The following is a 24,403-nucleotide window of genomic DNA, read 5'->3' on the forward strand; positions in this document are numbered from 1 at the left end:
GAAGACCCCAGGAAGGCCCCAGGAGGGCCCCAGGAAAACCCCAGGAAGACCCCAGGAAGACCCCAGGAAGGCCCCAGGAAGACCCCAGGAGGGCCCCAGGAAGACCCCAGGAAGACCCCAGTCCAGGGCCAGAGATGGAAAAGCCTTCCCTAACAAACAACATGTTACTTCCCTCAGTGTTACTCACCAGGTCTGGACTTGCCCCCACTGCAGTGTTCGTCCAGCAGCCCGCTGACCACCAATTTATAGATCATGGCCTGAGCCCTCTCCAAATCGGCCAATCCTAACGCCCGCTTGATGGGTGACCTCATCACGGCCCGCTTGACCATGTGACGCATCAGGAACTGCAGTGCCGCCCTCATCTCAACTTCCTCCTGGCACACGGGCGAGGGCGCTGCGCCACTAGGAGTGGACCCGGCGTTCAGGTCTGCATTGTGTCCACTGGGAGCAGGCTCCGGCTGAGCCTGGACCTATTACAGAGTGGGCCATTAGCAGACACTGTAATTGAACCTGGACCTATTACAGAGTGGGCCATTAGCAGACACTGTAATTGAACCTGGACCTATTACAGAGTGGGTCATTAGCAGACACTTTAATTGAACCTGGACCTATTACAGAGTGGGCCGTTAGCAGACACCTTGATTGAACCTGGACCTATTACAGAGTGGGCCAATAGCAGACACCTTGATTGAACCTGGATCTATTACAGAGTGAGCCAATAGCAGACACTGTAATTGAACCTGGATCTATTACAGAGTGGGCCAATAGCAGACACTGTAATTGAACCTGGATCTATTACAGAGTGGGCCAATAGCAGACACCTTTGATTGAACCTGGACCTATTACAGAGTGGGCCAATAGCAGACACTAATTGAACCTGGACCTATTACAGAGTGGGCCATTAGCAGACACCTTGATTGAACCTGGACCTATTACAGAGTGGGCCATTAGCAGACACCTTGATTGAACCTGGACCTATTACAGAGTGGGCCAATAGCAGACACTGTAATTGAACCTGGACCTATTACAGAGTGGGCCATTAGCAGACACTGTAATTGAACCTGGATCTATTACAGAGTGGGCCATTAGCAGACACTGTAATTGAACCTGGATCTATTACAGAGTGGGCCATTAGCAGACACCTTTGATTGAACCTGGACCTATTACAGAGTGGGCCAATAGCAGACACTGTAATTGAACCTGGACCTATTACAGAGTGGGCCATTAGCAGACACTGTAATTGAACCTGGATCTATTACAGAGTGGGCCAATAGCAGACACCTTTGATTGAACCTGGACCTATTACAGAGTGGGCCAATAGCAGACACCTTGATTGAACCTGGACCTATTACAGAGTGGGCCGTTAGCAGACACCTTGATTGAACCTGGACCTATTACAGAGTGGGCCAATAGCAGACACCTTGATTGAACCTGGACCTATTACAGAGTGGGCCGTTAGCAGACACCTTGATTGAACCTGGACCTATTACAGAGTGGGCCAATAGCAGACACCTTGATTGAACCTGGACCTATTACAGAGTGGGCCATTAGCAGACACTGTAATTGAACCTGGATCTATTACAGAGTGGGCCAATAGCAGACACCTTTGATTGAACCTGGACCTATTACAGAGTGGGCCAATAGCAGACACCTTGATTGAACCTGGACCTATTACAGAGTGGGCCGTTAGCAGACACCTTGATTGAACCTGGACCTATTACAGAGTGGGCCAATAGCAGACACCTTGATTGAACCTGGACCTATTACAGAGTGGGCCATTAGCAGACACTGTAATTGAACCTGGATCTATTACAGAGTGGGCCAATAGCAGACACCTTAATTGAACCTGGACCTATTACAGAGTGGGCCGTTAGCAGACACCTTGATTGAACCTGGACCTATTACAGAGTGGGCCAATAGCAGACACCTTGATTGAACCTGGATCTATTACAGAGTGGGCCAATAGCAGACACTGTAATTGAACCTGGATCTATTACAGAGTGGGCCAATAGCAGACACTGTAATTGAACCTGGATCTATTACAGAGTGGGCCAATAGCAGACACCTTTGATTGAACCTGGACCTATTACAGAGTGGGCCAATAGCAGACACTGTAATTGAACCTGGACCTATTACAGAGTGGGCCATTAGCAGACACTGTAATTGAACCTGGACCTATTACAGAGTGGGCCATTAGCAGACACTGTAATTGAACCTGGACCTATTACAGAGTGGGCCAATAGCAGACACTGTAATTGAACCTGGACCTAATACAGAGTGGGCCATTAGCAGACACTGTAATTGAACCTGGATCTATTACAGAGTGGGCCATTAGCAGACACTGTAATTGAACCTGGATCTATTACAGAGTGGGCCATTAGCAGACACCTTTGATTGAACCTGGACCTATTACAGAGTGGGCCAATAGCAGACACTGTAATTGAACCTGGACCTATTACAGAGTGGGCCATTAGCAGACACTGTAATTGAACCTGGACCTATTACAGAGTGGGCCATTAGCAGACACTGTAATTGAACCTGGACCTATTACAGAGTGGGCCAATAGCAGACACTGTAATTGAACCTGGACCTAATACAGAGTGGGCCATTAGCAGACACTGTAATTGAACCTGGATCTATTACAGAGTGGGCCATTAGCAGACACTGTAATTGAACCTGGATCTATTACAGAGTGGGCCATTAGCAGACACCTTTGATTGAACCTGGACCTATTACAGAGTGGGCCAATAGCAGACACTGTAATTGAACCTGGACCTATTACAGAGTGGGCCATTAGCAGACACTGTAATTGAACCTGGATCTATTACAGAGTGGGCCAATAGCAGACACCTTTGATTGAACCTGGACCTATTACAGAGTGGGCCAATAGCAGACACCTTGATTGAACCTGGACCTATTACAGAGTGGGCCGTTAGCAGACACCTTGATTGAACCTGGACCTATTACAGAGTGGGCCAATAGCAGACACCTTGATTGAACCTGGACCTATTACAGAGTGGGCCATTAGCAGACACTGTAATTGAACCTGGACCTATTACAGAGTGGGCCATTAGCAGACACCTTGATTGAACCTGGACCTATTACAGAGTGGGCCATTAGCAGACACCTTGATTGAACCTGGACCTATTACAGAGTGGGCCATTAGCAGACACTGTAATTGAACCTGGACCTATTACAGAGTGGGCCATTAGCAGACACTGTAATTGAACCTGGACCTATTACAGAGTGGGCCATTAGCAGACACTGTAATTGAACCTGGACCTATTACAGAGTGGGCCATTAGCAGACACTGGAATTGAACCTGGACCTATTACAGAGTGGGCCATTAGCAGACACTGTAATTGAACCTGGATCTATTACAGAGTGGGCCATTAGCAGACACTGTAATTGAACCTGGATCTATTACAGAGTGGGCCATTAGCAGACACCTTTGATTGAACCTGGACCTATTACAGAGTGGGCCAATAGCAGACACTGTAATTGAACCTGGACCTATTACAGAGTGGGCCATTAGCAGACACTGTAATTGAACCTGGACCTATTACAGAGTGGGCCATTAGCAGACACCTTGATTGAACCTGGACCTATTACAGAGTGGGCCATTAGCAGACACTGTAATTGAACCTGGACCTATTACAGAGTGGGCCATTAGCAGACACTGTAATTGAACCTGGACCTATTACAGAGTGGGCCATTAGCAGACACTGTAATTGAACCTGGACCTATTACAGAGTGGGCCAATAGCAGACACTTTGATTGACTAAACACATATTCAGTATACTTGGGGCCAGAGACATTTTCCGCATTTCTCTGAGAGGTACTATATGATGTGAGAGCAATGCGGGATTCGAACCCACAACCCTGATGACAGATTACTAACCTTGGGTATGAGCAGCAGCTCAACATACTTGGAGCAGGAGAGCAGCGTGCTGAGGGCCTTCATGGCCCCCAGGTAGAGGTAGGACAGCTGCACCGCATGGATCTCAGACTGACTGGCCCCTGAGGAGGGAGAGCCATCGTGGCCTCGGCCCTCATGGCCCTTCTTCCTGTTGCCCTCCTGGGGGGTCTGAGGAGCAGGGGAGAGGGTCTCTGGTCCTCCTCCACCCTGGTGTTGGGAGTCCAAGGCGCAGGAGGAGATCTCGCTCTCTGATTTCGAGTTGGGCACCGCGTGGGCTTTGACCTCGTCCAGGCTGTGTGACACCCTCAGATCAGAGGTTGTCGTCGTGGTGACGGTCCCCGTTGTTGTTGTAGTGTCTTTGGGGTCTGGGGAGACCCTGTGTTGGTGGCTCTGCTCCGTCTCACCAGTTTTGTTGTTGAAGTCGTCGTTTGTCGTGGCGGTCGTCGCCGTCGTCGTCGTATCGTGGCCTCCGCTGCTACGGTGCCTCTTCTCGTGGCGCCGGGCGCTCAGCTTCCCAGCGTCCTCGTGGATGGAGGTGAGATAGGTGAGGTCGAGGAGCAGGGAAGCGGTGAGGCCTCGGAAGCGTGCCACGTCAAAGGGCAGCGGCTCGCAGGGCTCCAGGTTGTACAGGGGAGTGTCACTAGGCGACCAGAAAGATGGGAAGCTTTAACCAAGAACCAGAGGTGGAGGAACACAAAGGAAACACAGAGTAAGGAGAGAAGGAGAGGAAGAGAGGAAGACATGGTAGAGGAGTGGAGGATGGATGGTAGTCTGGGGGAGGGATGGATGGTAGTCTGGGGGAGGGATGGTAGTCTGGAGGATGGATGGATGGTAGTCTGGGGGAGGGATGGATGGTAGTCTGGGGGAGGGATGGATGGTAGTCTGGGGGATGGATGGATGGTAGTCTGGGGGAGGGATGGTAGTCTGGGGGATGGATGGTAGTCTGGGGGAGGGATGGTAGTCTGGGGGAGGGATGGTAGTCTGGGGGAGGGATGGTAGTCTGGGGGAGGGATGGATGGTAGTCTGGGGGAGGGATGGATAGTAGTCTGGGGGAGGGATGGATGGTAGTCTGGGGGATGGATGGTAGTCTGGGGGAGGGATGGATGGTAGTCTGGGGGAGGGAGGGATGGTAGTCTGGGGGAGGGATGGATGGTAGTCTGGGGGAGGGATGGATGGTAGTCTGGGGGAGGGATGGATGGTAGTCTGGGGGATGGATGGATGGTAGTCTGGGGGAGGGATGGATGGTAGTCTGGGGGAGGGATTGTAGTCTGGGGGAGGGAGGGATGGTAGTCTGGGGGAAGGATGGATGGTAGTCTGGGGGAGGGATTGATGGTAGTCTGGGGGATGGATGGTAGTCTGGGGGATGGATGGATGGTAGTCTGGGGGAGGGAGGGATGGTAGTCTGGGGGAGGGATTGTAGTCTGCCCTGGGTGCCAGTCTGTTTCTACTCTCTTGCTATCTCCTTATGGATTTGTCACGTCAATGTTTAGCACGACAACAATGACACATCAGGAGTTTGCCTTGCATTAACAGATCTGGGACCAGGCTAGGTGGATGGGTGGAGGAGGGCTGGCGGTACAATGGTACCATGCAGAGAAGGGACCAGTCAATGAACGAGTCAATAGGTTACATACGGGATATGGATGATGGTGGATAAGTCCTTGGGAGGATAATGGATGACTATACAGGAGGTAATAATGGTAGTGGATGATGGTGGTTAGAAGCATGGTGGGGTGGGTGGTTATGGAGGAAAGTACTGAAACAGAGCTGGGTGATGGAGGTTTACAGCATATTGATGTGAACATAGCCAGTCAATACAGCCAGTGTAGATATTATCTATCAGCCAGTGTATATCTATCAGCCAGTGTAGATACTATCTATCAGCCAGTGTAGATACTATCTATCAGCCAGTGTATATCTATCAGCCAGTGTAGATACTATCTATCAGCCAGTGTAGGTACTATCTATCAGCCAGTGTATATCTATCAGCCAGTGTAGATACTATCCATCAGCCAGTGTATATCTATCAGCCAGTGTAGATTATATCTATCAGCCAGTGTATATCCATCAGCCAGTGTAGATACTATCCATCAGCCAGTGTAGATACAATCTATCAGCCAGTGTAGATACAATCTATCAGCCAGTGTAGATAGCATCTATCAGCCAGTGTATATCTATAGCCAGTGTATATCTGTCAGCCAGTGTAGATTATATATATCAGCCAGTGTAGATACAATCTGTAGATACCATCTGTCAGCCAGTGTAGATATTATCTATCAGCCAGTGTAGATACTATCCATCAGCCAGTGTAGATACTATCCATCAGCCAGTGTAGATACTATCTATCAGCCAGTGTAGATACTATCTATCAGCCAGTGTAGATACTATCTATCAGCCAGTGTAGATACTATCTATCAGCCAGTGTAGATACTATCTATCAGCCAGTGTAGATACTATCTATCAGCCAGTGTAGATAGCATCTATCAGCCAGTGTATATCTATAGCCAGTGTATATCTGTCAGCCAGTGTATATCTATCAGCCAGTGTAGATACTATCTATCAGCCAGTGTAGATACTATCTATCAGCCAGTGTAGATACTATCTATCAGCCAGTGTAGATACTATCTATCAGCCAGTGTAGATACTATCCATCAGCCAGTGTAGATACTATCCATCAGCCAGTGTAGATACTATCCATCAGCCAGTGTAGATAGTATCTATCTATCAGCCAGTGTAGATAGTATCTATCTATCAGCCAGTGTAGATAGTATCTATCTATCAGCCAGTGTAGATAGTATCTATCTATCAGCCAGTGTAGAGATACTATCTATCAGCCAGTGTAGATACTATCTATCAGCCAGTGTAGATACTATCTATCAGCCAGTGTAGATACTATCTATCAGCCAGTGTAGATACTATCTATCAGCCAGTGTAGATACTATCTATCAGCCTGTGTAGATATTTATTCAGACGATTATGACGGTTATTTTTGAAAGGGGGGGGGGGGGGGGGATCATGGTTATTGTCCATAATTGTTTGTGAAAAGATTATGCTATAATTGTGCCAGCCCTAATAATTCGCTTTGCTTCTCTCAAGCCTGTTCTCAGATCAGTTTCTATCAAGACCTTAGCCTGTTCTCAGATCAGTTTCTATCAAGACCTTAGCCTGGTCTCAGATCAGTTTCTATCAAGACCTTAGCCTGGTCTCAGATCAGTTTCTATCAAGACCTTAGCCTGTTCTCAGATCCGTTTCTATCAAGACTTTAGCCTGGTCTCAGATCAGTTTCTATCAAGATCTTAGCCTGGTCTCAGATCAGTTTCAATCAAGACTTTAGCCTGTTCTCAGATCCGTTTCTATCAAGACCTTAGCCTGTTCTCAGATCAGTTTCTACCAATACCTTAGTCTGTTCTCAGATCAGCTTCTCTCAATACCTTAGCCTGGTCTCAGATCAGTTTCTGCCTATTCCCTTGCCATTGTCAAGCCATGAGAATTCCATCAGACAAGAGAGCACAAACAGATCTGGGACCAGGGTACCAGGACCTGCAGGGTCAACCATAATGTTAATACCTGATGGTGATCTCAGCCTCGTCCCACTGCACCTTGGCTGAGGTGCTCCCCTCCTTCACCACGCCCAGGAGAGTAGCATGCCGACCGGTCTGTTTGTGAACACAGCGCCCCCCAACGCGCAGCCCTGCGTCGGCACCCCCCATCACCGCCAGCACAGGCCACACCTAAGAGTTCAACACGGAAGGCCTTTAGGACAGACAGCGACCTCTGAAATAGCAACTGCTGCTCCAGTTCACAAGTAGTTCACACACTACTTAGAGATATGACATGTAAATTACACAGTTATAACCAATATAAATATCCTGATGTTACAACACATACTGTAGTTGATTTAGTTTGAACTGCAACATAAGAGCTGCCTTGTGTTGTCATGGTGAAATGTTGTCATGGTGGTGTGTTGTCATGGTGCGGTGTTGTCACGGTGAAATGTTGTCATGTTGCGGTGCTGTCATGTTGGTGTGTTGTCATGGTGCGGTGTTGTCAAGGTGAAATGTTGTCATGTTGCGGTGCTGTCATGGTGGTGTGTTGTCATGGTGCGGTGCTGTCATGGTGGTGTGTTGTCATGGTGCGGTGCTGTCATGGTGGTGTGTTGTCATGGTGCGGTGCTGTCATGGTGGTGTGTTGTCATGGTGCGGTGTTGTCATGGTGGTGTGTTGTCATGGTGCGGTGTTGTCATGGTGGTGTGTTGTCATGGTGCGGTGCTGTCATGGTGCAGTGTCAAGGTGTGGTGTGTCAAGGTGTGGTGTGTCAAGGTGTGGTGTGTCAAGGTGTGGGGTGTCAAGGTGTGGGGTGTCAAGGTGTGGTGTCAAGGTGTGGTGTGTCAAGGTGTGGTGTGGCAAGGTGTGGTGTCAAGGTGTGGTGTGTCAAGGTGTGGTGTGTCAAGGTGTGGGGTGTCAAGGTGTGGTGTGTCAAGGTGTGGTGTGTCAAGGTGTGGTGTGTCAAGGTGTGGTGTGTCAAGGTGTGGTGTCAAGGTGTGGTGTGTCAAGGTGTGGTGTCAAGGTGTGGTGTGTCAAGGTGTGGTGTGTCAATGTGTGGTGTGTCAAGGTGTGGTGTGGCAAGGTGTGGTGTCAAGGTGTGGTGTGTCAAGGTGTGGTGTGTCAAGGTGTGGTGTGTCAAGGTGTGGTGTCAAGGTGTGGTGTGTCAAGGTGTGGTGTGTCAAGGTGTGGTGTCAAGGTGTGGTGTGTCAAGGTGTGGTGTCAAGGTGTGGTGTGTCAAGGTGTGGTGTCAAGGTGTGGTGTGTCAAGGTGTGGTGTGTCAAGGTGTGGTGTGTCAAGGTGTGGTGTGTCAAGGTGTGGTGTGTCAAGGTGTGGTGTGTCAAGGTGTGGTGTCAAGGTGTGGTGTCAAGGTGTGGTGTGTCAAGGTGTGGTGTCAAGGTGTGGTGTGTCAAGGTGTGGTGTCAAGGTGTGGTGTGTCAAGGTGTGGTGTGTCAAGGTGTGGTGTGTCAAGGTGTGGTGTCAAGGTGTGGTGTGTCAAGGTGTGGTGTGTCAAGGTGTGGTGTCAAGGTGTGGTGTGTCAAGGTGTGGTGTGTCAAGGTGTGGTGTGTCAAGGTGTGGTGTCAATGTGTGGTGTGTCAAGGTGTGGTGTGTCAAGGTGTGGTGTCAAGGTGTGGTGTGTCAAGGTGTGGTGTGTCAAGGTGTGGTGTCAAGGTGTGGTGTCAAGGTGTGGTGTCAAGGTGTGGTGTGTCAAGGTGTGGTGTGTCAAGGTGTGGTGTGTCAAGATGTGGGGTGTCAAGGTGTGGTGTCAAGGTGTGGTGTGTCAAGGTGTGGTGTGGCAAGGTGTGGTGTCAAGGTGTGGTGTGTCAAGGTGTGGTGTGTCAAGGTGTGGGGTGTCAAGGTGTGGTGTGTCAAGGTGTGGTCTGTCAAGGTGTGGTGTGTCAAGGTGTGGTGTGTCAAGGTGTGGTGTCAAGGTGTGGTGTCAAGGTGTGGTGTGTCAAGGTGTGGTGTGTCAAGGTGTGGTGTGTCAAGGTGTGGTGTGTCAAGGTGTGGTGTGTCAAGGTGTGGTGTGTTAAGGTGTGGTGTGTCAAGGTGTGGTGTCAAGGTGTGGTGTGTCAAGGTGTGGTGTGTCAAGGTGTGGTGTGTCAAGGTGTGGTGTGTCAAGGTGTGGTGTGTCAAGGTGTGGTGTCAAGGTGTGGTGTGTCAAGGTGTGGTGTGTCAAGGTGTGGTGTGTCAAGGTGTGGTGTCAAGGTGTGGTGTGTCAAGGTGTGGTGTCAAGGTGTGGTGTCAAGGTGTGGTGTGTCAAGGTGTGGTGTGTCAAGGTGTGGTGTCAAGGTGTGGTGTCAATGTGTGGTGTGTCAAGGTGTGGTGTCAAGGTGTGGTGTGTCAAGGTGTGGTGTGTCAAGGTGTGGTGTGTCAAGGTGTGGTGTGTCAAGGTGTGGTGTGTCAAGGTGTGGTGTCAAGGTGTGGTGTGTCAAGGTGTGGTGTCAAGGTGTGGTGTGTCAAGGTGTGGTGTCAAGGTGTGGTGTGTCAAGGTGTGGTGTCAAGGTGTGGTGTGTCAAGGTGTGGTGTGTCAAGGTGTGGTGTGTCAAGGTGTGGTGTCAAGGTGTGGTGTGTCAAGGTGTGGTGTGTCAAGGTGTGGTGTGTCAAGGTGTGGTGTCAAGGTGTGGTGTGTCAAGGTGTGGTGTGGCAAGGTGTGGTGTCAATGTGTGGTGTGTCAAGGTGTGGTGTGGCAAGGTGTGGTGTCAAGGTGTGGTGTGTCAAGGTGTGGTGTGTCAAGGTGTGGTGTCAAGGTGTGGTGTCAAGGTGTGGTGTCAAGGTGTGGTGTGTCAAGGTGTGGTGTCAAGGTGTGGTGTGTCAAGGTGTGGTGTGTCAAGATGTGGGGTGTCAAGGTGTGGTGTCAAGGTGTGGTGTGTCAAGGTGTGGTGTGGCAAGGTGTGGTGTCAAGGTGTGGTGTGTCAAGGTGTGGTGTGTCAAGGTGTGGGGTGTCAAGGTGTGGTGTGTCAAGGTGTGGTCTGTCAAGGTGTGGTGTGTCAAGGTGTGGTGTGTCAAGGTGTGGTGTGTCAAGGTGTGGTGTCAAGGTGTGGTGTGTCAAGGTGTGGTGTCAAGGTGTGGTGTGTCAAGGTGTGGTGTGTCAAGGTGTGGTGTGTCAAGGTGTGGTGTGTCAAGGTGTGGTGTCAAGGTGTGGTGTCAAGGTGTGGTGTCAAGGTGTGGTGTGTCAAGGTGCGGTGTGTCAAGGTGTGGTGTGTGGTGTGTCAAGGTGTGGTGTGTCAAGGTGTGGTGTGTCAAGGTGTGGTGTGTCAAGGTGTGGTGTGTCAAGGTGTGGTGTCAAGGTGTGGTGTGTCAAGGTGTGGTGCGTCAAGGTGTGGTGTGGCAAGGTGTGGTGTCAAGGTGTGGTGTGTCAAGGTGTGGTGTCAAGGTGTGGTGTCAAGGTGTGGTGTGTCAAGGTGTGGTGTCAAGGTGTGGTGTGTCAAGGTGTGGTGTCAAGGTGTGGTGTGTCAAGGTGTGGTGTGTCAAGGTGTGGTGTGTCAAGGTGTGGTGTGTCAAGGTGTGGTGTCAAGGTGTGGTGTCAAGGTGTGTCAAGGTGTGGTGTGGCAAGGTGTGGTGTGTCAAGGTGTGGTGTGTCAAGGTGTGGTGTGTCAAGGTGTGGTGTCAAGGTGTGGTGTCAAGGTGTGGTGTCAAGGTGTGGTGTGTCAAGGTGTGGTGTCAAGGTGTGGTGTGTCAAGGTGTGGTGTGTCAAGGTGTGGGGTGTCAAGATGTGGGGTGTCAAGGTGTGGTGTCAAGGTGTGGTGTGTCAAGGTGTGGTGTGGCAAGGTGTGGTGTCAAGGTGTGGTGTGTCAAGGTGTGGTGTGTCAAGGTGTGGGGTGTCAAGGTGTGGTGTGTCAAGGTGTGGTGTGTCAAGGTGTGGTGTGTCAAGGTGTGGTGTGTCAAGGTGTGGTGTGTCAAGGTGTGGTGTCAAGGTGTGGTGTGTCAAGGTGTGGTGTGTCAAGGTGTGGTGTGTCAAGGTGTGGTGTGTCAAGGTGTGGTGTGTCAAGGTGTGGTGTGTCAAGGTGTGGTGTGTCAAGGTGTGGTGTGTCAAGGTGTGGTGTCAAGGTGTGGTGTCAAGGTGTGGTGTGTCAAGGTGTGGTGTCAAGGTGTGGTGTGTCAAGGTGTGGTGTGTCAAGGTGTGGTGTGTCAAGGTGTGGTGTGTCAAGGTGTGGTGTGTCAAGGTGTGGTGTCAAGGTGTGGTGTCAAGGTGTGGTGTCAAGGTGTGGTGTGTCAAGGTGTGGTGTGTCAAGGTGTGGTGTGTCAAGGTGTGGTGTGTCAAGGTGTGGTGTGTCAAGGTGTGGGGTGTCAAGGTGTGGTGTGTCAAGGTGTGGTGTGTCAAGGTGTGGTGTGTCAAGGTGTGGTGTGTCAAGGTGTGGTGTCAAGCTGTGGTGTCAAGGTGTGGTGTCAAGGTGTGGTGTGTCAAGGTGTGGTGTCAAGGTGTGGTGTCAAGGTGTGGTGTGTCAAGGTGTGGTGTCAAGGTGTGGTGTGTCAAGGTGTGGTGTGTCAAGGTGTGGTGTGTCAAGGTGTGGGGTGTGAAGGTGTGGTGTGTCAAGGTGTGGTGTGTCAAGGTGTGGTGTCAAGGTGTGGTGTGTCAAGGTGTGGTGTCAAGGTGTGGTGTCAAGGTGTGGTGTGTCAAGGTGTGGTGTCAAGGTGTGGTGTGTCAAGGTGTGGTGTCAAGGTGTGGTGTGTCAAGGTGTGGTGTGTCAAGGTGTGGTGTCAAGGTGTGGTGTGTCAAGGTGTGGTGTGTCAAGGTGTGGTGTCAAGGTGTGGTGTGTCAAGGTGTGGTAAGGTGTGGTGTCAATGTGTGGTGTGTCAAGGTGTGGTGTCAAGGTGTGGTGTGTCAAGGTGTGGTGTGTCAAGGTGTGGTGTGTCAAGGTGTGGTGTGTCAAGGTGTGGTGTGTCAAGGTGTGGTGTGTCAAGGTGTGGTGTCAAGGTGTGGTGTCAAGGTGTGGTGTGTCAAGGTGTGGTGTGTAAAGGTGTGGTGTGTCAAGGTGTGGTGTGTCAAGGTGTGGGGTGTCAAGGTGTGGTGTGTCAAGGTGTGGTGTGTCAAGGTGTGGTGTGTCAAGGTGTGGTGTGTCAAGGTGTGGTGTCAAGGTGTGGTGTCAAGGTGTGGTGTCAAGGTGTGGTGTGTCAAGGTGTGGTGTCAAGGTGTGGTGTCAAGGTGTGGTGTGTCAAGGTGTGGTGTCAAGGTGTGGTGTGTCAAGGTGTGGTGTCAAGGTGTGGTGTGTCAAGGTGTGGTGTCAAGGTGTGGTGTGTCAAGGTGTGGTGTGTCAAGGTGTGGTGTGTCAAGGTGTGGTGTGTCAAGGTGTGGTGTGTCAAGGTGTGGTGTGTCAAGGTGTGGTGTCAAGGTGTGGTGTGTCAAGGTGTGGTGTGTCAAGGTGTGGTGTGTCAAGGTGTGGTGTCAATGTGTGGTGTGTCAAGGTGTGGTGTGGCAAGGTGTGGTGTCAAGGTGTGGTGTGTCAAGGTGTGGTGTGTCAAGGTGTGGTGTCAAGGTGTGGTGTCAAGGTGTGGTGTCAAGGTGTGGTGTGTCAAGGTGTGGTGTCAAGGTGTGGTGTGTCAAGGTGTGGTGTGTCAAGGTGTGGGGTGTCAAGGTGTGGTGTCAAGGTGTGGTGTGTCAAGGTGTGGTGTGGCAAGGTGTGGTGTCAAGGTGTGGTGTGTCAAGGTGTGGTGTGTCAAGGTGTGGGGTGTCAAGGTGTGGTGTGTCAAGGTGTGGTCTGTCAAGGTGTGGTGTGTCAAGGTGTGGTGTGTCAAGGTGTGGTGTCAAGGTGTGGTGTGTCAAGGTGTGGTGTCAAGGTGTGGTGTGTCAAGGTGTGGTGTGTCAAGGTGTGGTGTGTCAAGGTGTGGTGTGTCAAGGTGTGGTGTGTCAAGGTGTGGTGTCAAGGTGTGGTGTCAAGGTGTGGTGTCAAGGTGTGGTGTGTCAAGGTGTGGTGTGTCAAGGTGTGGTGTGTCAAGGTGTGGTGTGTCAAGGTGTGGTGTGTCAAGGTGTGGTGTGTCAAGGTGTGGTGTGTCAAGGTGTGGTGTGTCAAGGTGTGGTGTGTCAAGGTGTGGTGTCAAGGTGTGGTGTGTCAAGGTGTGGTGTGTCAAGGTGTGGTGTCAAGGTGTGGTGTGTCAAGGTGTGGTGTGTCAAGGTGTGGTGTGTCAAGGTGTGGTGTCAAGGTGTGGTGTGTCAAGGTGTGGTGTGGCAAGGTGTGGTGGCAAGGTGTGGTGTGTCAAGGTGTGGTGTCAAGGTGTGGTGTCAAGGTGTGGTGTGTCAAGGTGTGGTGTGTCAAGGTGTGGTGTGTCAAGGTTTGGTGTCAAGGTGTGGTGTGTCAAGGTGTGGTGTCAAGGTGTGGTGTGTCAAGGTGTGGTGTGTCAAGGTGTGGTGTGTCAAGGTGTGGTGTCAAGGTGTGGTGTCAAGGTGTGGTGTGTCAAGGTGTGGTGTGGCAAGGTGTGGTGTCAAGGTGTGGTGTGTCAAGGTGTGGTGTGGCAAGGTGTGGTGTCAAGGTGTGGTGTGTCAAGGTGTGGTGTGTCAAGGTGTGGTGTGTCAAGGTGTGGTGTCAAGGTGTGGTGTCAAGGTGTGGTGTCAAGGTGTGGTGTGTCAAGGTGTGGTGTCAAGGTGTGGTGTGTCAAGGTGTGGGGTGTCAAGATGTGGGGTGTCAAGGTGTGGGGTGTCAAGGTGTGGTGTCAAGGTGTGGTGTGTCAAGGTGTGGTGTCAAGGTGTGGTGTGTCAAGGTGTGGTGTGTCAAGGTGTGGGGTGTCAAGGTGTGGGGTGTCAAGGTGTGGTCTGTCAAGGTGTGGTGTGTCAAGGTGTGGTGTGTCAAGGTGTGGTGTGTCAAGGTGTGGTGTCAAGGTGTGGTGTGTCAAGGTGTGGTGTGTCAAGGTGTGGTGTGTCAAGGTGTGGTGTGTCAAGGTGTGGTGTGTCAAGGTGTGGTGTGTCAAGGTGTGGTGTGTCAAGGTGTGGTGTGTCAAGGTGTGGTGTGTCAAGGTGTGGTGTCAAGGTGTGGTGTCAAGGTGTGGTGTGTCAAGGTGTGGTGTGTCAAGGTGTGGTGTGTCAAGGTGTGGTGTGTTAAGGTGTGTGGTGTCAAGGTGTGGTGTCAAGGTGTGGTGTGTCAAGGTGTGGTGTGTCAAGGTGTGGTGTGTCAAGGTGTGGTGTCAAGGTGTGGTGTGTCAAGGTGTGGTGTGTCAAGGTGTGGTGTGTCAAGGTGTGGTGTCAAGGTGTGGTGTGTCAAGGTGTGGTGTGTCAAGGTGTGGTGTGTCAAGGTTTGGTGTCAAGGTGTGGTGTGTCAAGGTGTGGTGTCAAGGTGTTGTGTGTCAAGGTGTGGTGTGTCAAGGTGTGGTGTGTCAAGGTGTGGTGTGTCAAGGTGTGGTGTCAAGGTGTGGTGTCAAGGTGTGGTGTGTCAAGGTGTGGTGTGGCAAGGTGTGGTGTCAAGGTGTGGTGTGTCAAGGTGTGGTGTGGCAAGGTGTGGTGTCAAGGTGTGGTGTGTCAAGGTGTGGTGTGTCAAGGTGTGGTGTGTCAAGGTGTGGTGTCAAGGTGTGGTGTCAAGGTGTGGTGTCAAGGTGTGGTGTCAAGGTGTGGTGTGTCAAGGTGTGGTGTCAAGGTGTGGTGTGTCAAGGTGTGGGGTGTCAAGATGTGGGGTGTCAAGGTGTGGGGTGTCAAGGTGTGGTGTCAAGGTGTGGTGTGTCAAGGTGTGGTGTCAAGGTGTGGTGTGTCAAGGTGTGGTGTGTCAAGGTGTGGGGTGTCAAGGTGTGGGGTGTCAAGGTGTGGTCTGTCAAGGTGTGGTGTGTCAAGGTGTGGTGTGTCAAGGTGTGGTGTGTCAAGGTGTGGTGTCAAGGTGTGGTGTGTCAAGGTGTGGTGTGTCAAGGTGTGGTGTGTCAAGGTGTGGTGTGTCAAGGTGTGGTGTGTCAAGGTGTGGTGTGTCAAGGTGTGGTGTGTCAAGGTGTGGTGTGTCAAGGTGTGGTGTCAAGGTGTGGTGTCAAGGTGTGGTGTGTCAAGGTGTGGTGTGTCAAGGTGTGGTGTGTCAAGGTGTGGTGTGTTAAGGTGTGTGGTGTCAAGGTGTGGTGTCAAGGTGTGGTGTGTCAAGGTGTGGTGTGTCAAGGTGTGGTGTGTCAAGGTGTGGTGTGTCAAGGTGTGGTGTGTCAAGGTGTGGTGTGTCAAGGTGTGGTGTGTCAAGGTGTGGTGTCAAGGTGTGGTGTGTCAAGGTGTGGTGTGTCAAGGTGTGGTGTGTCAAGGTTTGGTGTCAAGGTGTGGTGTGTCAAGGTGTGGTGTCAAGGTGTGGTGTGTCAAGGTGTGGTGTGTCAAGGTGTGGTGTGTCAAGGTGTGGTGTGTCAAGGTGTGGTGTCAAGGTGTGGTGTCAAGGTGTGGTGTGTCAAGGTGTGGTGTGGCAAGGTGTGGTGTCAAGGTGTGGTGTGTCAAGGTGTGGTGTGGCAAGGTGTGGTGTCAAGGTGTGGTGTGTCAAGGTGTGGTGTGTCAAGGTGTGGTGTGTCAAGGTGTGGTGTCAAGGTGTGGTGTCAAGGTGTGGTGTCAAGGTGTGGTGTCAAGGTGTGGTGTGTCAAGGTGTGGTGTCAAGGTGTGGTGTGTCAAGGTGTGGGGTGTCAAGATGTGGGGTGTCAAGGTGTGGGGTGTCAAGGTGTGGTGTCAAGGTGTGGTGTGTCAAGGTGTGGTGTCAAGGTGTGGTGTGTCAAGGTGGGGTGTGTCAAGGTGTGAGGTGTCAAGGTGTGGGGTGTCAAGGTGTGGTCTGTCAAGGTGTGGTGTGTCAAGGTGTGGTGTGTCAAGGTGTGGTGTGTCAAGGTGTGGTGTGTCAAGGTGTGGTGTGTCAAGGTGTGGTGTGTCAAGGTGTGGTGTGTCAAGGTGTGGTGTGTCAAGGTGTGGTGTGTCAAGGTGTGGTGTGTCAAGGTGTGGTGTGTCAAGGTGTGGTGTGTCAAGGTGTGGTGTCAAGGTGTGGTGTGTCAAGGTGTGGTGTGTCAAGGTGTGGTGTGTCAAGGTGTGGTGTGTTAAGGTGTGTGGTGTCAAGGTGTGGTGTGTCAAGGTGTGGTGTGTCAAGGTGTGGTGTGTCAAGGTGTGGTGTCAAGGTGTGGTGTGTCAAGGTGTGGTGTGTCAAGGTGTGGTGTCAAGGTGTGGTGTGTCAAGGTGTGGTGTGGCAAGGTGTGGTGTCAAGGTGTGGTGTGTCAAGGTGTGGTGTCAAGGTGTGGTGTCAAGGTGTGGTGTGTCAAGGTGTGGTGTGTCAAGGTGTGGTGTGTCAAGGTGTGGTGTGTCAAGGTGTGGTGTGTCAAGGTGTGGTGTGTCAAGGTGTGGTGTGTCAAGGTGTGGTGTCAAGGTGTGGTGTGTCAAGGTGTGGTGTGTCAAGGTGTGGTGTGTCAAGGTGTGGGGTGTCAAGGTGTGGGGTGTCAAGGTGTGGGGTGTCAAGGTGTGGTGTGTCAAGGTGTGGGGTGTCAAGGTGTGGGGTGTCAAGGTGTGGGGTGTCAAGGTGTGGGTTGTCAAGGTGTGGGTTGTCAAGGTGTGGTGTGTCAAGGTGTGGTGTGTCAAGGTGTGGTGTGTCAAGGTGTTGTCAAGTGTTTCTTTCAAATAAATTATAAACTATTAGCCTGGGTACCAGTATGTTTGTGCTAACATTCCACAGTCATGCCAAAAACATTGTGGAATAATATCAGAAACAGAATGGTACCCAGGCTAATAAAGACTGGTAATCACAACAAAAGCTCAGTCAATAGATAGACAGACCTCTGTACAGAGGGTCCTGAGGTGGTGGTCAGAGAGTTCCCCCAGACCTCCATGCCCCTGGCGGCTCCCGTGTCCCGGCCGGCCCCTCTCCTCCTCCCCTCTCTGGGGGTCCCTGGACGAGTCCCTCTGGGCGTCATGCTCCTCTCTGCTCTGCACCGAACGACTCTTCTTTAACCTCTGACCTGATGTGTCACATGATGTGTTACTGTACATGTGATGGTGCTGACTGTGGGGCCTTTAATATTAATTCATGGAAATTATGTTTAAATCAGGCAGGTCAACATGTGGAAAAGTCAGGAAATTCAAATGAAGCAACACAAGCCCTAACGTTATCCAATGAGCAATACAAGCCCTAACGTTATCCAATGAGCAATACAAGCCCTAACTTTATCCAATGAGCAATACAAGCCCTAACGTTATCCAATGAGCAACACAAGCCCTAACTTTATCCAATGAGCAATACAAGCCCTAACGTTATCACATGAGCAATACAAGCCCTAACTTTAGCCAATGAGCAATACAAGCCCTAACGTTATCACATGAGCAATACAAGCCCTAACGTTATCCAATGAGCAATACAAGCCCTAACTTTAGCCAATGAGCAATACAAGCCCTAACGTTATCACATGAGCAATACAAGCCCTAACGTTATCCAATGAGCAATACAAGCCCTAACGTTATCCAATGAGCAACACAAGCCCTAACTTTATCCAATGAGCAATACAAGCCCTAACGTTATCCAATGAGCAATACAAGCCCTAACTTTATCCAATGAGCAATACAAGCCCTAACGTTATCCAATGAGCAATACAAGCCCTAACGTTATCCAATGAGCAACACAAGCCCTAACTTTATCCAATGAGCAATACAAGCCCTAACTTTAGCCAATGAGCAATACAAGCCCTAACTTTATCCAATGAGCAATACAAGCCCTAACGTTATCCAATGAGCATCACAAGCCCTAACGTTATCCAATGAGCAATACAAGCCCTAACTTTAGCCAATGAGCAATACAAGCCCTAACGTTATCCAATGAGCAATACAAGCCCTAACATTATCCAATGAGCAACAGAAGCCCTAACGTTATCCAATGAGCATCACAAGCCCTAACGTTATCCAATGAGCAACAGAAGCCCTAACGTTATCCAATGAGCAATACAAGCCCTAACGTTATCCAATGAGCATCACAAGCCCTAACGTTATCCAATGAGCATCACAAGCCCTAACGTTATCCAATGAGCATCACAAGCCCTAACGTTATCCAATGAGCAACAGAAGCCCTAACGTTATCCAATGAGCAATACAAGCCCTAACGTTATCCAATGAGCATCACAAGCCCTAACCTGATCCATGCACTAACAAGGTGTTCCAGACCCAGATGTGACACCTACTACAGGAGATATGTTGGTCTACTGTACTTTAAACTGCCTTGGTGACATGACACAAAGCAGAGAGTGAAGTCCACATCTCTCCTCAACCTCCCTTCTCTAATGTCCTCTCACCTCAACCTCCCTTCTCTAATGTCCTCTCACCTCCTCTCCTCAACCTCCCTTCTCTAATGTCCTCTCACCTCCTCTCCTCAACCTCCCTTCTCTAATATCCTCTCACCTCTTTCCTCTCCTCAACCTCCCTTCTCTAATGTCCTCTCACCTCTCTCCTCAACCTCCCTTCTCTAATGTCCTCTCACCTCTCTCCTCAACCTCCCTTCTCTAATGTCCTCTCACCTCCTCTCTCCTCTCCTCAACCTCCCTCATCTAATGTCCTCTCACCTCCTCTCTCCTCTCCTCAACCTCCCTCCTCTAATGTCCTCTCCTCAACCTCCATTCTCTAATGTCCTCTCTCCTCAACCTCCCTTCTCTAATGTCCTCTCATCTCCTCTCCTCAACCTCCCTCCTCTAATGTCCTCTCACCTCCTCTCTCCTCTCCTCAACCTCCCTCCTCTAATGTCCTCTCCTCTCCTCAACCTCCCTCCTCTAATGTCCTCTCCTCTCCTCAACCTCCCTTCTCTAATGTCCTCTCACCTCCTCTCCTCAACCTCCCTTCTCTAATGTCCTCTCACCTCTCTCCTCTCCTCAAACTCCCTTCTCTAATGTCCTCTCACCTCCTCTCCTCAACCTCCCTTCTCTAATGTCCTCTCACCTCCTCTCTTCTCCTCAAGCTCCCTTCTCTAATGTCCTCTCACCTCCTCTCTTTAACCTCCCTTCTCTAATGTCCTCTCACCTTCTCTCCTCTCCTCAACCTCCCTTCTCTAATGTCCTCTCACCTCCTCTCCTCAACCTCCCTTCTCTAATGTCCTCTCACCTCCTCTCTCCTCTCCTCAACCTCCCTTCTCTAATGTCCTCTCACCTTCTCTCCTCTCCTCAACCTCCCTTCTCTAATGTCCTCTCACCTCAACCTCCCTTCTCTAATGTCCTCTCACCTCCTCTCCTCAACCTCCCTTCTCTAATGTCCTCTCACCTCCTCTCCTCAACCTCCCTTCTCTAATATCCTCTCACCTCTTTCCTCTCCTCAACCTCCCTTCTCTAATGTCCTCTCACCTCTCTCCTCAACCTCCCTTCTCTAATGTCCTCTCACCTCTCTCCTCAACCTCCCTTCTCTAATGTCCTCTCACCTCCTCTTCTCCTCTCCTCAACCTCCCTCATCTAATGTCCTCTCACCTCCTCTCTCCTCTCCTCAACCTCCCTCCTCTAATGTCCTCTCCTCAACCTCCATTCTCTAATGTCCTCTCTCCTCAACCTCCCTTCTCTAATGTCCTCTCACCTCCTCTCCTCAACCTCCCTCCTCTAATGTCCTCTCACCTCCTCTCTCCTCTCCTCAACCTCCCTCTTCTAATGTCCTCTCCTCTCCTCAACCTCCCTCCTCTAATGTCCTCTCCTCTCCTCAACCTCCCTTCTCTAATGTCCTCTCACCTCCTCTCCTCAACCTCCCTTCTCTAATGTCCTCTCACCTCTCTCCTCTCCTCTCCTCAAACTCCCTTCTCTAATGTCCTCTCACCTCCTCTCCTCAACCTCCCTTCTCTAATGTCCTCTCACCTCCTCTCTTCTCCTCAAGCTCCCTTCTCTAATGTCCTCTCACCTCCTCTCTTCAACCTCCCTTCTCTAATGTCCTCTCACCTTCTCTCCTCTCCTCAACCTCCCTTCTCTAATGTCCTCTCACCTTCTCTCCTCTCCTCAACCTCCCTTCTCTAATGTCCTCTCACCTCCTCTCCTCAACCTCCCTTCTCTAATGTCCTCTCACCTCCTCTCTCCTCTCCTCAACCTCCCTTCTCTAATGTCCTCTCCCCTCCTCTCCTCTTCTCCCCTCTCCTCTCCTACCCTCCCCTCTCTCTCCCCTCCTCTCCCCCCCTCCCCTCTCCCCCCTCCCCTCCTCTCCTCTCTCCTCCCCTCTCCTCTCCTCTCCTCTCCTCTCCTTTCCCCTCTCTCTCACCTCCTCTACTCTTCTCTCCCCCTCTCCTCTCCCCTTGTCTCCTCATCTCCTCTCACCCCTCTCCTCTCCCCTTGTCTCCTCCTCTCCTCTCCCCCCTCTAGTCTCCTCCTCTCCTCTCCCCCCTCTCCTCTCCCCTTGTCTCCTCCTCTCCTCTCCTCCCTCTCGTCTCCTCCTCTCCTCTCCCCCCTCCTCTCCCCTCCTCTCCTCTTCTCCCCTCTCCTCTCCTACCCTCCCCTCTCTCTCCCCTCCTCTCCCCCCCTCCCCTCTCCCCCCTCCCCTCCTCTCCTCTCTCCTCCCCTCTCCTCTCCTCTCCTCTCCTCTCCTTTCCCCTCTCTCTCCCCTCCTCTCCTCTCCCCTCCCCTCCTCCCTTCTCCCCCCCCCCTCCCCTCCTCTCCTCTCACCTCCTCCTCCAGTACCGTTGGCTGAGTCTCTGAAGCAGGGTTTGATTTTCTGTAGCCTCTCCATCATGATCTTGTTGATGCAGTGTGTCCAGTGGTCCGTGCGGTGCAGGATCCTGATGAGCTGTGTGGTGGCCTCAGCCAGGACTGTGGCCACAGGGCTGCAGATAGGATCACCGGGCAGGAGGTCACGAGGGGTACCCCGCATCTGCATATCACAGATCTTCACCTGAGACAGAGAGTTAGGGAGCAGTGAGACACATATCTTCACCCCGGAGACAGAGAGTTAGGGAGCAGTGAGACACATATCTACACCCGGAGACAGAGAGTTAGGGAGCAGTGAGACACATATCTTCACCCGGAGACAGAGAGTTAGGGAGCAGTGAGACACATATCTACACCCGGAGACAGAGAGTTAGGGAGCAGTGAGACACATATCTACACCCGGAGACAGAGAGTTAGGGAGCAGTGAGACACATATCTTCACCCCGGAGACAGAGAGTTAGGGAGCAGTGAGACACATATCTACACCCGGAGACAGAGAGTTAGGGAGCAGTGAGACACATATCTACACCAGGAGACAGAGAGTTAGGGAGCAGTGAGACACATATCTTCACCCGGAGACAGAGAGTTAGGGAGCAGTGAGACACATATCTACACCCGGAGACAGAGAGTTAGGGAGCAGTGAGACACATATCTACACCCGGAGACAGAGAGTTAGGGAGCAGTGAGACACATATCTTCACCCCGGAGACAGAGAGTTAGGGAGCAGTGAGACACATATCTACACCCGGAGACAGAGAGTTAGGGAGCAGTGAGACACATATCTTCACCCGGAGACAGAGAGTTAGGGAGCAGTGAGACACATATCTACACCCGGAGACAGAGAGTTAGGGAGCAGTGAGACACATATCTACACCCGGAGACAGAGAGTTAGGGAGCAGTGAGACACATATCTACACCCGGAGACAGAGAGTTAGGGAGCAGTGAGACACATATCTACACCCGGAGACAGAGAGTTAGGGAGCAGTGAGACACATATCTACACCCGGAGACAGAGAGTTAGGGAGCAGTGAGACACATATCTTCACCCGGAGACAGAGAGTTAGGGAGCAGTGAGACACACCCGGAGACAGAGAGTTAGGGAGCAGTGAGACACATATCTACACCCGGAGACAGAGAGTTAGGGAGCAGTTAGACACATATCTTCACCCGGAGACAGAGAGTTAGGGAGCAGTGAGACACATATCTACACCCGGAGACAGAGAGTTAGGGAGCAGTTAGACACATATCTACACCCGGAGACAGAGAGTTAGGGAGCAGTGAGACACATATCTACACCCGGAGACAGAGAGTTAGGGAGCAGTTAGACACATATCTACACCCGGAGACAGAGAGTTAGGGAGCAGTGAGACACATATCTTCACCCGGAGACAGAGAGTTAGGGAGCAGTGAGACACACCCGGAGACAGAGAGTTAGGGAGCAGTGAGACACATATCTACACCCGGAGACAGAGAGTTAGGGAGCAGTTAGACACATATCTTCACCCGGAGACAGAGAGTTAGGGAGCAGTGAGACACACCCGGAGACAGAGAGTTAGGGAGCAGTGAGACACATATCTACACCCGGAGACAGAGAGTTAGGGAGCAGTTAGACACATATCTACACCCGGAGACAGAGAGTTAGGGAGCAGTGAGACACATATCTACACCCGGAGACAGAGAGTTAGGGAGCAGTTAGACACATATCTACACCCGGAGACAGAGAGTTAGGGAGCAGTGAGACACATATCTACACCCGGAGACAGAGAGTTAGGGAGCAGTGAGACATATATCTTCACCCGGAGACAGAGAGTTAAGGAGCAGTGAGACACATATCTACACCCGGAGACAGAGAGTTAGGGAGCAGTGAGACACATATCTTCACCCGGAGACAGAGAGTTAGGGAGCAGTGAGACACATATCTACACCCGGAGACAGAGACTTAGGGAGCAGTGAGACACATATCTACACCCGGAGACAGAGAGTTAGGGAGCAGTGAGACACATATCTTCACCCGGAGACAGAGAGTTAGGGAGCAGTGAGACACATATCTTCACCCGGAGACAGAGAGTTAGGGAGCAGTGAGACACATATCTACACCCGGAGACAGAGAGTTAGGGAGCAGTGAGACACATATCTTCACCCGGAGACAGAGAGTTAGGGAGCAGTGAGACACATATCTTCACCCGGAGACAGAGAGTTAGGGAGCAGTGAGACACATATCTTCACCCGGAGACAGAGAGTTAGGGAGCAGTGAGACACATATCTACACCCGGAGACAGAGAGTTAGGGAGCAGTGAGACACATATCTTCACCCGGAGACAGAGAGTTAGGGAGCAGTGAGACACATATCTACACCCGGAGACAGAGAGTTAGGGAGCAGTGAGACATATATCTTCACCCGGAGACAGAGAGTTAGGGAGCAGTGAGACACATATCTTCACCCGGAGACAGAGAGTTAGGGAGCAGTGAGACACATATCTTCACCCGGAGACAGAGAGTTAGGGAGCAGTGAGACACATATCTATACCCGGAGACAGAGAGTTAGGGAGCAGTGAGACACATATCTTCACCCGGAGACAGAGAGTTAGGGAGCAGTGAGACATATATCTACACCCGGAGACAGAGAGTTAGGGAGCAGTGAGACATATATCTACACCCGGAGACAGAGAAACAGCTGCAATTTGGCCAGTTGGGGGAAATAGAAAGAAAGAAAGAAAAATGGTTGGTTTGTAACCCTGATTTGTATTATTTTTGATACACAGACGTTGGATGTAGTTTATTCAGGATGTTGTTTGATATTTACTAAATGGATGGATGATTCCACATGAAACGGCGCATGTTGATGAATCAAGACCATCTGTTTGGTGAGAAGGCCTCAGGCTTAACGATTCTGATGCCAATACGCTCTGTCTTTAACAAACTCATGTTATTGTGTATTTTAACGGTTATTGTTTATGTTTAGGTGGGTTATAGGCTAGGCTAACTAACCTGTCTATGTTTAGGTGGGTTATAGGCTAGGCTAACTAACCTGTCTATGTTTAGGTGGGTTATAGGCTAACTAACCTGTCTATGTTTAGGTGGATTATAGGCTAGGCTAACTAACCTGTCTATGTTTAGGTGGGTTATAGGCTAGGCTAACTAACTTGTCTATGTTTAGATGGGTTATAGGCTAACTAACTTGTCTATGTTTAGATGGGTTATAGGCTAGGCTAACTAACGTGTCTATGTTTAGGTGGATTATAGGCTAGGCTAACTAACCTGTCTATGTTTAGGTGGGTTATAGGCTAACTAACTTGTCTATGTTTAGGCGGGTTATAGGCTAGGCTAACTAACGTGTCTATGTTTAGGTGGGTTATAGGCTAGGCTAACTAACGTGTCTATGTTTAGGTGG

At 50.8% G+C, this 24,403-nt stretch overlaps 1 protein-coding gene across 42 annotated transcripts in view; it reads right to left on the minus strand.

Moving 5' to 3' along the window:
• Positions 1–24,403, minus strand: part of herc1 (HECT and RLD domain containing E3 ubiquitin protein ligase family member 1) — a 218,697-nt gene that overhangs the window by 108,814 nt on the left and 85,480 nt on the right. For 34 of the 42 annotated variants that reach the window (XR_016492387.1, XR_016492384.1, XR_016492385.1 and 31 more), the window contains 5 exons: positions 20,971–21,196; positions 17,144–17,325; positions 7,487–7,650; positions 3,902–4,583; positions 188–470 (listed from right to left, as the gene is read on the minus strand). Coding sequence is in view for 38 of the 42 variants with exons in the window: in XM_090223301.1 (XP_090079427.1) it covers positions 188–470; positions 3,902–4,583; positions 7,487–7,650; positions 17,144–17,325; positions 20,971–21,196 (1,537 nt within the window). In the remaining 4 variants the exon portion in view is untranslated. The remainder of the gene's footprint in view (positions 1–187; positions 471–3,901; positions 4,584–7,486; positions 7,651–17,143; positions 17,326–20,970; positions 21,197–24,403) is intronic. The other 8 variants (XM_090223303.1, XM_090223287.1, XM_090223302.1 and 5 more) reach the window with 1 other exon arrangement.

Source organism: Oncorhynchus mykiss, chromosome 26 (genome assembly GCF_057628025.1).
Source record: "Oncorhynchus mykiss isolate SJ-2025 chromosome 26, ASM5762802v1, whole genome shotgun sequence".
Lineage (NCBI taxonomy): Eukaryota > Metazoa > Chordata > Actinopteri > Salmoniformes > Salmonidae > Oncorhynchus > Oncorhynchus mykiss.